The sequence below is a fragment of the Gossypium hirsutum genome, chromosome A05, assembly GCF_007990345.1.
Source record: "Gossypium hirsutum isolate 1008001.06 chromosome A05, Gossypium_hirsutum_v2.1, whole genome shotgun sequence".
NCBI classification, from domain to species: Eukaryota; Viridiplantae; Streptophyta; class Magnoliopsida; order Malvales; family Malvaceae; genus Gossypium; species Gossypium hirsutum.
In genome coordinates this window covers 32,278,125-32,296,386 of record NC_053428.1, presented here as the reverse complement: position 1 = coordinate 32,296,386, position 18,262 = coordinate 32,278,125, and the positions used below count along the sequence as shown (strand labels likewise).

General features: G+C 29.4%; 2 protein-coding genes across 2 annotated transcripts; one reads left to right on the top strand and one right to left on the bottom strand.

Moving 5' to 3' along the window:
• Positions 1-10,229: 10,229 nt before the first annotated feature.
• On the bottom strand, positions 10,230-11,183 carry LOC107957474 (uncharacterized). Its single transcript, XM_016892989.2, has one exon. It carries the CDS (start codon positions 11,032-11,034, stop codon positions 10,429-10,431), a length of 606 nt encoding a protein of 201 aa, XP_016748478.1. The 5' UTR covers positions 11,035-11,183; the 3' UTR covers positions 10,230-10,428.
• A 1,273-nt stretch (positions 11,184-12,456) lies between these two features.
• On the top strand, positions 12,457-13,750 carry LOC121229062 (pectinesterase). The gene is made up of 2 exons (XM_041112227.1): positions 12,457-12,748; positions 12,829-13,750. The coding sequence occupies exons 1-2, from the start codon at positions 12,484-12,486 to the stop codon at positions 13,527-13,529; spliced, it is 966 nt and encodes a 321-aa protein (XP_040968161.1). The 5' UTR covers positions 12,457-12,483; the 3' UTR covers positions 13,530-13,750.
• The last annotated feature ends 4,512 nt before the right edge of the window (positions 13,751-18,262 follow it).

Below are 18,262 nucleotides of genomic sequence, written 5' to 3'. Positions count from 1 at the left end.
CGGATTCTCTCCCCTTCTCCCCTTTTCTCTCTTTTTTTTCTTTTTTACCTTTCCAAATGATTTTTTAAAGTTTTTTTTTTATCTTTTATAGGGGACCAAAACGCACCATTTTGGTCCCCCCTTTTAATTAAAACGACGTCGTTTTGGCCCCGGGTCGGGTCGACCCGACCCGCTCCAGGTCAGGATCCTCGTGTTTTTGAGCGGAAGGCGAATTGCGCATTTTGCCCTTCCACTTTTCTGAGATTTCGCAATTAAGCTCCTATGGTTTTGCAATTTGGCCCCATAATTTTTAGCGCTTTTCAATTTAGTCCCCCCGTGCTACACGACGTTTTGTCAACAGGGAATGTAATAGCCTGAATTTCAACGATGTCGAAAATAGTGGTTCGAGACCATCAAATCCAAAAAATGAACTCGTAGATTATATTATTTAATATTTACGAGCCAAATGTAGTTTTTAAAAGATTTTTGAAATAGTAAATTGTGTTTTATAAAGATTTATTTGGTTAAGAAATTGAGAAAAAGAGGATCGAGATCTCGATGTTATAAACCGAGCCATAAATATTTTTATAAATATTTACAGAATGTCAATAAGGTAGTATTAAAATTTCGTTAGAAAATTTTGACGTTTGGGTGGTCAATTAAATAAAAGGGATTAAATTGGAAAATGTGTAAAAGTTGCTAAAAGGATTAAATAGCTCAATTGTCAAATGAGGAAGGACCTAAAGTGAAAATAAGCCCAAAGGAGATATTTTGGGCTGCAATAGCTGAGAAAAATCAGGAAATGGGTGAAATAAGGGCAAAATTGGAAAATTGCCAAAATTTGCTAAATAAAAATGGGACTAAATTGGAATATCTAGAATTCTCTTCATTTCTCTTCATATTCATCAGCTGAAAAACAGCCATGGAAGGGGGTTCAAGCTGGTTTTCATGCTCTAGCTTCATGTAAGTTTAATTCTTGCTTTCTCCTTGAAATTTCTATGTTTTTGGAATTTTACAATTGCGTCCAACTTACTATTTCATTAGTTTTTGATTCCATGGCTAATTTTTAAAGTTTTTAAGGATGAGTGCTGAAACAATATGATGAATAATCATAGAATTGAAGCTTTACTTTTGGTATATGATGATTTTATCAAGTAAAATTGATGGAAAATTAATTTTAGGACCTAATTAAGAAAGAGTTTGGAATTAATGTCTAATGCTAAAGTTCTGATTTTTAGGGGTTATGAAGAAGTTTAAAATGATAGACTAAAGTATTAATTGAGAAAAATTAGCTCAATTGAGGGGTTAATTGAGTAAGGACTGAATTGTATAAACTGTGAAATTTGGGGCAAAATGGAAATCAACATTTTTCATTAAAACTGTTTTGGATAGCAGCAGTAGTGTAACTTTGAAAAATCACCAAAAATTGTATAAATCTAATTAGAGGATGAATAAAATATAAAATTAAATCTTATTGAGTCTAGTTTCTTATAAAAGAAACTATGTAAGCAATGGAATTGTGAATCATGAGATATAATAAATTTTATGAGACAAGGTCAGAATGATTTCGGGTTCCCCTGTTTTGACTTTGGAAAATCATAAAAAATTGGAGAAAAATAATTACGGGCTTAAATTTATATGTTTAGAATCCTTAATGAGCCTATTTTCCATAGAAACAAACGAAAACATCATTTGAATCTTGTACGAGGATATAATTAATTTTTAGTAAAGAAGAGTCGGAACTGTTAGACAGCAGAACATGGGTAACTTTAAAGAATAAACTGTACTTATTGGCTAAACCAAAAATTCTAAAAATTTTATGGTCAGAATATATATGAGTCTAGTTTCAGGGAAAATTATCAGATATTAATTTGGAGTTATATAGCTTCAAATATAAATAATTTAGTGACTATGACACAGATGGACAGCTTGAATATTCATAAAAGTAAATAATAAAGATTATGGATAATGTTACTTACAAGTGTGTTATATACATTAAGGATGTGGAATGGAGAGGAGGAGGAGGAAAATATATATGAATATCCAGCTAGCATGGCTAATTTGCATGTTTTAGGTTTAAGGACTGAATTGAATAAAAGTAAAACTTCAGGGGGTAATTTTGTAAAAATATCAAAAATTACCAAATTGAAGGGAATGAATTTTTTTATTATCTAAATTAATAAATTGAATGAAATTTTCAATTTAAGATCGGGTGAAAATTGGGAAAATGGTAAATTACCAAAATGCCCCTTAATCTTGATATTTCTGCAATTTCGCTAAGTAAGTTCGTGTAACTTGAATTATATTCTTAAATGCTTAAAATGCATGTTTTTTATATGAATATGATTTGAATGTTCATTATATGGAAAATTTATGAAACATTGATATATTTGAAAAAAAAGGGGAAAAAAATCACGGTTGAATGGAAGGAAAATTCGATGGATCTCTGAAAAGGAATTGACGATAAAAAGGTTCTAGCCCGGACGGGTGATCCTATCCTGATATAGCCCTCCCGAAGAATATGTGGAAATGGATTTAGCCCGGACGGGTAATCCGAATTAGGGTCTGAATTTAGCCTGGACTGTTAATTCAGATCCAAGCTCATTAGAGTAATTGTCGTTGCAGGGGATTTAGCCTGGGCTGGTAATCCCGACAATACTCTATGAGTTTATATTACAGGGGATTTAGCCTGGACTGGTAATCCCACTGTAAGGATGAGGTTTGTGGGAGTGTGCTCTCTGATATAGAATGTGTAAGACCATGGTTGAAAGATACCATGGCAACCTGATATGAAATGTGTAAGACCATGGTTGAAAGATATCATGGCAACGTGATATGGAATGTGTAGGACCATGGTTGAAAGATACCATGGCAACTTGATATGAAATGTGTAAGACCGTGGTTGAAAGATACCATGGCAACGTGATATGAAATGAATAAGACCGTGGTTGAAAGATACCATGGCAACGTGACATGAAATGAGTAAGACCATGGTTGAAAGATACCATGGCAACATGACGGGAAAATGAATAAGACCATGGTTGAAAGATACCATGGCAACCTGACATGAAATGAGTAAGACCATGGTTGAAAGATACCATGGCAACATGACGGGAAAATGAATAAGACCATGGTTGAAAGATACCATGGCAACATGACAGAAAACGAGTAAAACCATAGTTGAAAGATACTATGACATCATGTCGAAGATAAATAAGACCGAGGAAGAGAAACGCCAAGATATCTATTGAACAATCGATATTCAGGTAATATGTATAAGATGGAATGGTTATATGAAATGGTTGTGTGAAATGTTTACAGGAATTTGTCATATGGAAATATATGTACAAAATAGTTGTATGAAATAATTAAGAAGATAGATAAATGAAATAAGTATGGGTACATGGAATTTAATTTATGTTAAGTTTAATACGAACTATTACCGAAATAAATATATACAAGATATAAGGAAATGATGGTGCATGAAATATTGACATAATGAAATGAATGATATATGCTTATGAAGAAACAGTAAGAGAATAATATATTTTGTGACATGTACATATATAATTATCTTTGATATGTTGATACAAGGAAATTATGTAAGTTGAGACTATTATTAAATTCAAGTGTGATAAGTTGAGAAAATAGGTATATTAATGTTGAATTTATATGAAATATGTGCAAGTATACTAATAATGTTGTTGTTTGACGCTTAGACAAGGGTCAAGCTATTGATTGAATGGTAACATGTTTAATTATAAGGAGCATTGAAATGGTAAGTACTTAGATGAAAATATTTTGCGAAAATTTTTATGATCTTGATTTTATTCCAGTTGGTTTCTAATGTATGTTTTGGACTTCGAGAGCCCAATAGAGAGACGTTATGATTATTTCAAAATATGAATAATAAATGACTCAAAATTATCTGAAAATGTTCAGTAAACTCCGGTAATGCCTCGTACCCTATTCCGGCAATGAATACGGGTAGGGGGTGTTACAGGGAATATTGTGTTTTTGGCCCCCATTGTTTCCACGCGTGTTCAAGATAGTCCTTTCCTGCTATTTTATTTCTAATTTCGCCCCAAAATGTTGTTTTAAGTTCGATTTAGCCCTTTTTGTCAATTTACTGCCTTATTTTCAAATTTATTTTGTTTCATTTCCTGTTATTTATTATTATTAATTATAATCTTTACATACTTATTTTTTTGTATTTATTATATGTAGTAATGTATATTTTATTATGTATGCATGTGTCTATGTACTTAATATATTTTTGTATATATTTATGTAATATTATTACTAGTGTTTTTTATTCTCATATGTATACATTACATAAATATTTTAGTATTATATGTGTATATTTTTTTCATATATTATGTACATGTGTTTTTAATATTATACTTTATATATCATTATGTATATTTTTAATATGTATATATTTGTGAAGTATCATCAATAGTTATTATTATTATTATTTAGTTTTAAAATGTACGTATTGTATTTATATTTTAATATTACGTTATATATGTTTTTGTATTATGTATATATTTTAAATATTATATACTAAGTATTTTTAATATCCCTATTATTATTTTAAATATTATTAGTTATATTTTTGTATATATTACTCTATGTACATATTTCCATATTATCCCATGTATATATTTCTAATACTATATTATGTTTTCATACATATTATGTATACACTCTAGTATTATTGTTATATATTTTTATACGACCTTATGTACATATATTTCATTCTTCTTGGATACACATTTCACATATAGTATTATTTTCGTATATCATTATATTTATTATTATACCCATGATTTTCACTATTATCACTTATCATTTTATCTCAATGTTATTATGTTTATATGTCTCCTATATGTCACGTATGTACATTTTTTAATGTTCATTTTATTCATGTATATATTATGTATATATTTTAACATTGCAAGTTATGCTTTAATTATAGTATATACTTCTACACTATTTTATTCGTGTATATATATATATTATTTTACGTATGTGTTCTTAATATTATTATTATGTATATACATTCATTGTTTTCATTTCATGTTCAATTCTAGTATTACATTATATCTTTATCGTTTATAATATTATTGTCATATTCGTTACTTGCTTCAATGCATTTCTGTCTTTTGTTTATTTTTATTTCATATCAACTTGCTTTGCATTATTTCGAAAATCTTATTCTTGTTTTCCAATTAATTTCAATGCATGAGGCAACATATCGGTTTAACACCAAGTCGTCGATTTCATCGCTATGTTGGATGAACATCAATCGACTCGTGTTAAAACGGTATATCCTTCTCAAAAAATTAAAAAAATTAAAAATTCTTGTCTTTTCAATCGGATCGCGATTAAATCTTATATTGAACTTGTGTTTTTGAAAATCAAGACAACACGTGTTTATAAGATACCAATTTTGGACGTCGCGAGGGTGCTAATACCTTCCTCGCGCGTAACCGACTCCCGAACCCTAATTTTTCTTTGGATTTTCACGTAGACCTAAATTTGGCCCTCATTTTTAAAAAAAAATAAATGTCTTTCCAAAAAAAGATGATTTATGAGGTGTCCGATCATACCTAGGAGAAAAGATTGGTGGCGACTCCCATTTTTTTAAAAAATCAAACTTCAGTTTTCGAGTTTTCACTAAATCGCCACAATTAGCGACCAAAGCTAAAATTTTTACGTCGCTACACCCTCGGACAGTATGCATCATTTGAAACGAATGCAGACCTTCTGTAGGGTCTGTATGTATTGAATTAAACTGTATAAGTTATGATTTTGTGATCTGAGATTGAATATTGAGATATCTATTCTATATTGCATATGGTAACTGTTACTGATATTGAACTATTCGATATGGACATTAACTGTATCTAAGTAGTCGTGTACGACTCTGTATTAAATGTTATTTGAATCTGCATCTGCATCGAGTGGGATCGAGTAAATGAGGAAGTATTCTATTATGAGACAGTGGTTAAACCACTGGTATTTGTATTTCGATATGGCAGCTAATTTTTAATTATCGAAACGTGTCATACCGACATTGTGTGGTGTGTAAGGTTGAACGTGTATTTAATACTCTAATTGGCGTGTTGGGTTAGTTGGAGATGGTGTGTAGCAGGTGAGAAATAGAAAAACTGTATATATTCTGATTTGTTTTGTCCCTGAGAATAGCCTAACTTACTATCTGTCTAAACTGCTATGATCTGTTAAACTGAATGGTTTGCCTCCTGGAACTGATTTTGAAATCAGTTATTGGGACTTAACCGGTTTTAATCTAAAATTTCTGAATATATAGTTATTTCTCAATAGAATTATTAACTTATTTCTTCTACTGACTAAATTACAGGTAAACCATAGGCTTGATCAGTTTAGCGGATCGTGAGCTCAGTCATTCTTCTTACCTGTTTTGTTGTTATTAGCCTCGTTAGCTTATTTTCAATAATTTCAGTAATTTCGAGACATGAAATGTTTTAAGGTTATAAGTGACATATTATATTCTACAATTGCTATTCTCTGCTAGTTTTGCTTAAAAACTAAATTTTAGATATTGTGAATTGAGAAACTCGAGGTAATTTTCTAGATTTGGCCTTGTTGTCTAGGTCGGGTATGAGGTGTTACATTTAGTGGTATCAGAGCCAGGTTAAAACACTTGAGCTGTGTTTTGTGTTCTTATGTTGCGTTAAAAGTTGTTTAAATGAAAATAAGCTATCTGAGTAATCTTGAAAATCGATTTTAAAAAAGATCGAGTCTCCGATGTCAAACTTGTAAGTGTTTCTGCTCAGTTATTGTGATTAGTTGATAGATTGTAGTAATTAAAACTGTAATAAGTGTTTCTTTCATTAAATTGTCAACTCAAATAAGACTAGTAATTTAATTGCCTCAGTGGCAGTCTGCAGTGGACACTGCTGAGTGCCACTTAGCTTCAACATAATATTTTGCCTTAATAAATAATGCATAGTTGATGACCATAATTGGAGTGGCAAAGTTTTTGTTCATTGGCATCTTAGATGTTGTTCGAAGTGTTGTAATACTATTAATGACATTTCAAAACAAAAATGTAAATATGAGAAAGATAAACACACAAGAATTGGTTATGTAGTTAAGGACCAGATCTATTTTTCTAGCACCTCACCTAAAGAATATAATCAACTACTAAGCCAACAGTAGAACAAACAATTACAAGCCAACCAATCCTAAGATTACTACAGTCTTGACATTATATACCAAGTGGATTTTAGCAAGTTCTCTTGCATACAAACGCCTTCCTACTGAAGGTTGAAATATCTCTTACAAATGAGTAGAAAGATCTCAACATGCACTAATAGAATGAATTGATTTTATGCTCTCCAATTTTATTTTCTAGGGTTTGTGGTTGTACTTTCAAATAAAGTCATCTCTAGAGCTCGAACACGCATATTTTATTAAGAATGCAATGTATTTTACCATAAAAAATGATATAATGTTTAGTAGATTCTTTGAATTATTGGAGTTTATAATTTGCTTCTTTGATAGAGCTTGGACAAAAATAAATATACTTTGTAATAAGAAATTATTAGCTATTATTTAAAGGAATAATTCACAAAGTTAATCTCGAACGACTTTAAAGTTACTTATATGTAAATTTAAAAGAGTTCAATTTCGATAAAACTGTATTAGCTAATGATAAAGAGTCAAATTGATCCGCATGTGGATTGATAGCTTTAATAACTCATATTATTCAAATTCAAAATAGAAATCAATAAAAAGATACATCTATTGTTTAAATGTTGATTGCTTTGCTTATACAATGTTGTCGTCCACACCTTAGACAGTGATCATTTTGAGAGCTATAGTTGTTCATAGCGAGAAACATTTTCCTAAGTTGATTCACTTTGTTATCTTTTAAGTATTTATTGGAAAGTTTATTCACTTTGTAAATGATGATATTTGGAAAGAGTGAGTGAAAATAAGTGTACAATAATGAGATTGTTTTTATCCTTACCAGTGTTTGATAGATAGAGTTTAAATCATTAGTTGTTATGAGAAATTGTTTAGTGAATTACAGAATAAAGATAAAATTATTAATTCGAATTGCATAAATAATCTTAATCTGGTTTGTTTATCGGTTAAACTTTACAACATAAGTTTATAAAGACCATTGTTGCAAGATGAATTTCAAGAGCAACAAGTCCAACAAGTCAATTTAGTTTTTCACCAATATTTACTAAAAAAGAAATCTCCAAATAACATTAATATTGTTCTAACATTGCAGTATTGCTCAAAGTATCAATGGAGGAGTTCTAACACTTGCACTCAATAAATAATAATACAAATTGTCAATCATATAACATAAAAAGAAAACATTTAAATGAATTTTTTTTATCCTAATGTGATGAGATATTTTCATTTAGTAATAAAATCAATTACAAGTGAAGTCCCCTAAATAATTAACTTACAGATAGATAATGATATTATTGAAACCAATCCATACAAAAAGGATATTTTATGCTCCCCATCCTCTCTTTAATAATACATTAAAATATAACACCGATTTCCCTTATCTTTTTTGCTTTGGGTTTTCCTTTCTAGCCTTTCAACTTGAATTTATGGCCAATATTTGTGATCAATTCACCAGCTTTTCCTCATTATTTATATAATATATCTATAAATTGTTGTAGATTTTGTTTATGGCTTTAGTAGACTCCAATCATTTTTATATATTTTATCCATGTTGGTTGAGATTGATTTAAGATTTTATTTTATTAATTTTTTTAAATTAAAAAACATTTATATTTATACTTAGAAATTAAATTAAAAATTATTTTTTTAATGAAAATTAGATTCAATATAAACCAAATTAATCAGTACCACTTTTAAAAAAGAGGTGAATTAAAAAGAATTTTTAGAAGAGTCAGAATTAAAGTATAAAAATTTTGAGAGGTGAAAATATAATTTTATCATATATTTCATCATTTCCGAAAAGAACTAAACTTTTTCATCTTTTTTGAGACAAAATGTAATTTTATTATATATAAATTTAATGATTTTAAGAAGGATAAATTGCAATTTTTCATTTTAAAGTAACCAGCAAGTAACGGAGAATAAAATAACAACACTCGTCCTTTGACAACATTTTCTTTTTTAAGTACCAAACTTAAAATCAGAAATAAGTCCGGAGCTAATTAAATAATTAATCCAACTTATTTTCACCAAGTATTTATTTTAAACATGGTCCCTGTATAATGACATTGGAAATGGTTACAATATTGCTTTCAGAAAAACAAAGGAAATGGTTAAAAAATGATAATTCTGTCCTCAAGTAGAAAGCGAAATTAGCAAAAGACAATTAATGGCACCTGGCATACTCGTTAATAAGTGAATGTATCCTCTTTAAAACATTGTTTTATTGTTTTTTTTTAATATTTAATTTCACATTTTTCCTAAGGGGCTTGTTTCATAATTTAATTTTTTAAAAAAATTCAATCCAGTAGTTTAATTTTTTATAACCAATATTAAAATTTTGGATTAATTTATATTTTACTTTAACATTATATTATCCTTTAAATAAAAAAAATCAGATCATAATAATCTAATTACTTACCTTTATTATTATTAGTTTAGATATTGTTAAAGTACATTATTTTTAAATATATAATTTTCAAAATTTGGATTTATCAAACAATATAACACTTAATTTTCAGTAAATACCAAATAAATTTTATGATTTATATTTGATTTTCTACTTGATCAAGTAAAGCATTGGAATTATTTAGATTGTTATTTGTTTGTTTATTTGAGATTGGATTCGAGTGAATCTTTACACAATAGTCTTTTCTTAAAAAATTATATTGGAGAGATGGGAATAAAAATAATCAAATCATAATTTTTTAGGATAGTAAATTTGCTATGCATTAATGAAGAATTAGCAGTATGGCAATGAGTAAGATGTTAAAGGGTCCATCCCAATACAGAAACCAGTATTATAATGAGTTAAATTTCGTGAAGATCTGTCTTTTTCTATGCTTGTCCTCCTATGGAGCTTTGCTCCCACATGGGGTAATGTAATCTTCACTCATATTCTCCATAAGCATCACATGATGTACAGCAAACCCATGGATATTATTATTTTATGACTAACACCCCTAGTCCTTGGTTAAAGCAATGTAAATAGAACCCTAAACAACAAGATAAGTAGTATAAGTCGAATATGAAGAAATAACACAGGCAACGATACAAATACACTCACGTCTAATTTCGTCTCTCCATTAAATATTATATTACAAATGACTTTTAGTCTTGAAGACATCATCCCTTGTCTTCATCTTCAAAGAAAACAGAAGAAAGTAAAAGGAATCAAACTTCTTATCTTATTTAACACCATATGATCACAACCCCACTATTGCGAAGTGATAATTGATGGGGGTGAACTTAAAGAGGACGACGATTACTAATTAAGCCATAATCAGCACTTCTTCGAGACCTTGGGAGATACACTATTGATTCCGAAACTGCGCAACTTCTTTTACAAGAAGTGTAAAGATTAATAAACCCCAACCTGTCACTCATACTTCTTGTTACCTTAGCTCCGGTCCACAGATTTCTTGCAGTTTCTTCGTCACCATCACGGTCTTCCTTGGAACACTCAACCAACGCCGCGAAAAATGGGTCCATCCGCCGGAAACTCTCTGAAGCGCCGGCGGATGCCTTTTTCCTGCTTAACATATCTTCGAAGCTGTAGGTTTTTGAGGAGGTTCGTGGGGTAGTCGGGGGAGGCAATGGCAGCAACTTCATGGACTCTTTTCTGTTGTTGTGGTTATGTAGCTTCTTTGGGATCCCTGGTAACTGTTCCCAAGAAAATGGTACACCTGAGAATCGGAACGGAGTTGCGGGGCTGAGAGGCGAATCATCGGGAAAATACGAAGATCTCAGTGAGGATGAAAACCAAGGGCTTTTGGTGGCCGGAATTATGGGGCCACATTCTTTTGCTGGCGTTTGGTGATGATGCCCAAATTGAGTAGTTGATGAGGAACCCATAGCTAGCTTTAGAGAAAATGAAGGGAGAAATCAGTTTGTGTTGTATTAGATGGTGTTATTTAATTTTGTTATTTGACCTTCTTATAAATTTATTTATACCCATATTTATTTTATTTCATTAATCCACTCCTTGCTTTAATCAAATATACAACACACAGTTTTAGGTTTAAATGCATCTAATCTTTTTAAATTTATACTTTATTTTTCTCTTCTTCTAATTTTGCAATTATAAAAAACACAATAACTTTTTTTATCCTCAATGTTTACATGTTTTTTTTTCAATTTGGTTCAAAGTACATAAAATTATTAAAAATTAAATTTTTATATTTTCAGAAAAGTTCCTATTTTTTCTAAATTCCCCTAAAAAAATTTAATAAATAAAAATTAAAAAATTCATTAAATTATAAAAATATAAAAAATTTTCCAAATTCGTTTAACAAATGCGGTATTTCACTTCTTAAATCTTCGAAACTTTATTTTAAAATTTTAAAATATAAAAAGTTCAGCAAATATTAATATTTTTAATGGCAACATACAAATGTTACAATAATATTCATGTGAATTTATATAATCAATTCAAATATATGGGATTTTATATTGTGAACATATTTAAAAAACTATGACATTAAATAAATTTCATATCATAAAGTCGGTAATTAAATTTCTACAAACATAGAAATCAATAATAAAATAAAATAAATAAATAAAGGATACACAGCTTAACTATATTTAATAATTAAATATATCTTTATTTTTATTAACAATTTAATAAATTTACAAATAAGATAAGTAGTCATGAATAATATATTAAAAAGTAATATGTAATCCCATTGTAATTTTTTAGATGAATGATGTATAAAAGAATTATCATTAACATAATATGGACGGGGTTGCATTATCAGATAAAGTTTAATGTTTATTTTATTTTTATTATTAATAATGGTGTTTAACTCTTTCTTACCTTATTTTTTTGTGAAACTATAAAAGGAGAATAAAGTCTTAATAGCAACGCGACTGGTGCAACTTGAACCCAAATCACACCTAGAACAGTGAACACCCTGACTATCAGGCTAATATACAAAGTTCAACTCTTTCTTAATTATTAATATTAGAAGATAATATATTGTTTGGCGCAAATGAGGATAGAGAACTGTAAATAATGAGAATTATTATGTAATAATTAACATCCATTACAAATTTAACATTTGTGTTAAATACATAAAATTCTATATTTCATAAGTATTTTAAATTTGTATTTTGTTTTCATAATTTAATTATTTTATTTTATTTTATTAACTCTAGTAAAATCTAAAAACTCTCCGCGCCTTGCAAATAATTAACTACAAATAGCCATTAATTTGTTAAGAAGAGGTTACTTTGGTAGTATAAATAGGATACTTCAATGGCATATTATTCAAGCTCAAGAGGAAACTACTTCAAGAAAAATCAATGGATTCGACGCCTAATGTTGTGGTCGCTAAGGATGGTAGTGGGAAATATGATTGCATCACCGAGGCCTTGGCTGAAGTCCCTTTGAATAGTTGCGATCGATTTGTTATTCATATTAAGGCTGGTACTTACAAGGAAAAAATCATCGTGACCAAGGAGATGACTAATGTTATGTTCATCGGTGATGGCCCAACCGAGACCATTATCACCAATGACACTAATTGCATTAAGGATAATGTTAAAACATTCGACACTGCAACTGTTGGTAAGTAGTATTATATACATATAAGTTGTGGTGGTGAGGTGAGGTGACTAACTAGTATGCATGTTTGTGAAATACTGTAGGTGTGGATGGGGCTGGTTTCATGGCCAAAGGCATTGGATTCGATAACTCAGCAGGACCCGATGGTCATCAAGCAGTGGCTTTTAGGGCATCCTGTGATAAGGTCGTCATGCTCAATTGTCATTTCACTGGGTACCAAGACACCCTTTACGCTCACAAAGAGAAACAATTTTATAGGGATTGTCTCATCAGCGGGACTGTGGACTTCATCTTCGGGAATGCGGCAAGTGTGTTCCAAAATTGTCAGATCATTGTGAGGAAGCCAGGTGAAAACCAGCACAACATGATTACAGCACATGGAAAGAAAGAAGAAGAAACTAACACAGCCATTGTGCTTCAAAATTGTACCATCTTGGGTGCCCCTGACTACCTTCCGGTGAAAGACAAGAACAAGACGTACCTTGGTCGTCCCTGGAAACAGTTTGCGACAACTATCATAATGCAATGTCAAATTGATGACATCATTACACCAGAGGGTTACTCCCCTATGGAAGGCACCATAGGATTGGATACTGGTTACTTTGCCGAGTTCCAAAATAGGGGACCTGGTGCCAACACTGAGGGCAGGGTCACATGGAAAGCTATCAAGAAAATCGATATGGATGAAGCCATGAAATGGACTCCTCGAGTCTTTTTGAAATCTGACGAATGGCTGGCACAAACTGGCGTTCCCTTTGAATCTGATATGGTCCCTAGAGTGTAAACTTCCCTTTTACATATTAATAGTAAATAATATAGGGAGTTAGGTGAGATGGCAAGTGTCTCTCCTACCTTAACCAATGGTTGAGGGTTTGATCCTCGCTTTGGGTATGGAATAGCTTTAAAACTAGTAGCCAGCATTTACCCCTTAATGAGCCTATAGAATGCGGAGGATTAGTTATTGGGCTTGACCTTAAGAAATAAAAAAACTTGAAACTTTTTATATTTTCTATATTTTTTTGATTTAAAAAAAATTATTTTTAAATACTTGTAATAGTTGATTTTAATTGAAACTTTTTATATAATTTTTTGGTTAAAATATGCTCCAAATCCCTATACTCTTCATACATTTATAATTTAATTTCTTTATTTTTATTTTTAGGAATTTAGTGTTATTTTTTATATTTTAAAATTCAGGTCTAGCTGTCAACAGTTTTAAAATATTTCTGTTAAATTTGTTGGTGTGACATTTTAAAATAAAAGAAATACCCACTTAGTAGCCACGTGACAAAAAAAATGACGTTGAATTGAACTTGAATTTTATAGAAAAATTTTAATCATGTTAGCAATTAAACTTACATTTTTCAAATCTGAAAAGTAAAAGAATTAAATTCTAAATATGTAAAAATACTAAGACCTAAAACATATTTTAACCAAAATTTTTATAATAACTGTTTATATAAATTCAAACATAGTTGTAACTTAAACATAATATGATTACATGAAAGCGTCCAACCATACCATGTTCTTTAATATTTTATGCTAAAAAAATTACAAAAAATTATTTTCATCCTAACAAATTATAATTAGGTTTTTCTTTTAATCCCGACAGTAGTCTACAACATCAAATGAAAAAAAAACAAAAAAAAAAACAACCAATATGGACAGAATGTGAATGATAATTCAGTGGGGTTAATATAGAAAGTAGTTGAGAGATGCTGCTGTTCATGGAGTTGACCCCAACCTACCTAGTGATAATTCATATTTTTATTATTAATGTTATTTATTGAAAGATGAAACATTTAATATAAAATACTATTAATATTTGTTATAATTTTTTAGGAAAAGAGTAATATATTTTTTGTGAATATCATACAAGTAGATATATATATATTTACCAAATTGTAGGTGTAGCAGACATGTGTTGTTAAAGAAACCAGAATAATCCAAACCTTAAACAGAGAAGAGCTGCATTATTTTTGGGCCAAAATTATTATATGTTTTCATAATTTCGATGCTGAATTGAGGTCCAATCTTCATGTGCAATATTTTGTTGAAATGGACAAATTTTCATTTTCAACATCACTCACCACCTTTCATTTTTGCTCACAAAGTTTACTACAAAATGGTTTTCATCTCATAATTTTTAATTTTTTAAAATAGCTTTATAATATATTTAAGTACAAAAATTAGATTTATAAATAAAAGATGTTATAAATGCTAGTTGCAAAAGTTTAAATATTAACATTTATAATTTTTTTATTAGTTTTTTAAATAAAAAAAAGACGGAAGTACACTCATAATAATTTATACTAGTTTAAAATATGTAAGGATGTTTTTAGTAATTTCATTGATTGAGTTTGTGCCAAGTTAAATCATAACATTAATTCAGTCATACATTTAAATAATAGTAAGTATAGATAGTTAGATTAGTCTAGAATTACTTTTGAAAAGTGTCATGACAAAATGTTTTTTAAAAAGTTGATTAAATCAAATTTTTATATTTTATATTATAATTTAAATAAACATTTTTTCAATAGCAATTTTTGACGCATTTTTCAAAAATAATTATAATTATATGTATTTAAAAATATTTAAGACATGATGTTGTAAAGTAAAAAATATATCCGTAAATGATTTTTGAATTGTTAATCTTATAATTTAGGAAATATATCAACTTAAATTGTAATAAAAAATATAAAAAAATATTATAACTCTATCTTAATATTTGATATATGAAATAGAAAATTGTATTTTAATATATAGACCATATTTAAGGTATTAAAATATAACTGTTACAAAAACAAACATATAATGTTATATATTTGTAACAATTTTTTTGACCAATCTCATTATAGATTATGATAATATCTCTTTTTGACACAATACCTAGAACTAGAACTATTCATAACCCTTCCTCAACGCATAAATAAGAGAATAATATGTTTTAGAGCACTCGAATCCACATCTTGATGCATTGGCAACAATACCTATGCCAATCAAGTTAAAACTGATCATTGGCTATATTTGAAACAAATTTTAAAAAAAACACTTGTATACCCAATATAAATATTATAAAAAATATATTAAATGATAAATAAGGGTTAAAGACTATATTTTAACTTGATTTTCCAAACTAAAAAACTATAAATTATGAGATGAAAAACATTTTTATCTTAAAAAATAATTTATTTAACCTCGCTTATAACTTTTAAAAAGCAATGGTATGTATGATTAAACGAAATCAAATCCTTGACAAGAATGGTCAAAATAGTTGAAAGTAATCTAGAATTTAGATGCTATATTACCGATAGTCTCCAACTACCAAGGCCTATCATCCTACAGTTTCTAACTACTGAGGCATAATTATGCATATTAAATATTTGTTGGTGGATGATAAACAATACTTTTTGGTGAATGATAAATAATATTCCAGGTCAGTGCAATTTGCTGTTTTTATTGACGTTGCTATAAGTTTCGATTGTGTTGCATTTTTTTAAGTTGACTATTTTTTTTTATCTTTTTAAAAAAAAAATTTATATTATGCAGTAAAACTAGGATATATATTGTTAAAGGAAATCAGAATATATTAGAGTCAAGAACTTTCAAAGATTTTTTATTTATTTGTGAAGATATTTTCGAAGAGATTTAGATATGACTTTAAAGGATCTGGATTAGTCCTTATTTCAAGGATAATTGTTATGGGCGACATTTTAAAGATTAAGATTGATATTGAAGATTGGATTTTATCTACTTCAAGTTGATTGGAAGTGATCACTCAGTCTATGCAACATTGTTTGTCTTTGGAAAGGTGAGATTTTAACGTGCACAAATTCAGTTCAATGAGAACGTGCGTAAATATGGAGGATTTGAAGGAAGGAAGCTCTATATCCAGACCCCATCCCTAGATAACTTTAATTATGTGTATCAGAAGGCTTGTATGCAAGCATTCTTATAGTCCATAAATGAGAAGGCTTGAAAAATCAATTGTACTTAGTTGGGTACCCCTTGAAACTACTAATGCAGATGGCACAACCATCGTGAAACCAAAATTTTCTTAGTTTGCAAATCAAAATAAAGCTACAAGCTACAACCATCATTAAACAAAGTTGATCATCTATTCGTTTGATGCTTGTACAATGGATTCCATAGTTTTTGCAAGAGAAGCCACTTGTTCCTTAAGGGAAGAGTGCCTGCTATCATTTTAACTACAACATCCAAACTTGATCATGAGCATTGGTGAATGGTCGTTGTTAATAATTCTTCCTCTAACTTCCGAGTTGGAAAATACTTGAGATTTAGTTTGTTAAAAAGGTTCTTCTTGGGAGCCATTACATATTTGATGAACTTAAACTCTGAAGAAAAGCAATAAGGAAGATATCGTCCCACTGTGGCATGCCAGGAATTTTTGCACAAAAATTTTGCGTCAAATAAGACCTAAAAGATTTGAGACAAATAAAAAAGGTTTATTATCAAACTTGAGAGTTATGATTTTTGAATATTTCCTTCAATCCTTTTCTTCAACAAAGTTTCAATCAAATGATCTTGAGATTTGATCTTGGATGGATGTAGTTCACTTCAAGGGTTGTGGAGACTTAGCCTTGAAAATGGGTTTGGGAGTTTTTTGCTTTAGATGGCTTGAAAGTTGATTCAAGGATATTTGAGACTCGATATTGGATTGATAAGGTTTGCTTTGAGGGTCTTCGAGACTTTAATCTTGAAGAAAAGGTTCCATTAAGTTGACAAGATCAGATTTGAGAGAGTTTGGTCCTAGGGTCTTCAAGATATGATCTTGGATAGTTTTGTTTGTTTCAAAGTCACTGAGATTTTATCATGAAATAGGAGCTGGTTTTTTTTTGTGTCAGCGTAACAAGATTGGAGAGAGATTTTATCCAAGGGTGTAACAAAATGATTTTCTGTGGTTCTAGAAAATGCAGTTTCAGAACCTCATTTCCATAACCCGAGTGCGTAAATATTAAATATGAATATTTATGTGATTAGTATAAAATTATACGATGTTTGACCCATCAATTTTGTCTATTAATTACTTAATTAGGGTACAAGGACTAAAGTGTAAAAGTCTAATTGCTATAGGTTTCTAATTAACCAAAGGCTTAAGGACTTAATTTACAATTAGCCAAGGGCCTAAAATGGTAATTAAACTATTTTTAACCATGTCATAGTGGATGATGATGAATTATAAACTAAAGCGTATTAGTAATTAATTAAGCCAATAAACTAAGGTTAATTAAGTTTAATTACTATATATACTTAGATGAGTGGAAAGAAGCGAGAGAGTTCATCTTCTCCTTCCTTCCATAGTCGAATATCCATAGTTAAGAAAAGAGAAAATTCAACTAAGGTTAATAAACCAAAGGTTAACATGCATTAGTGGATGATAATGGTGATAGGCATTAACTTGGATTAATAGTAAATTAATTAACATAAAATCTAATTAAATTGTTAACTAAAACTAATTAAAAGTTAAAAAATAGTTTAAATAGAAAATGAACTAGG

Excerpts from the sequence above, each read along its gene's own strand:
- LOC107957474 (XM_016892989.2), bottom strand. The coding sequence starts at position 11,034 with ATGGGTTCCTCATCAACTACTCAATTTGGGCATCATCACCAAACGCCA.
- LOC121229062 (XM_041112227.1), top strand. The coding sequence starts at position 12,484 with ATGGATTCGACGCCTAATGTTGTGGTCGCTAAGGATGGTAGTGGGAAA. Across the intron at positions 12,749-12,828 it reads ATTCGACACTGCAACTGTTG|GTGTGGATGGGGCTGGTTTC; the intron begins GTAAGTAGTATT and ends GAAATACTGTAG.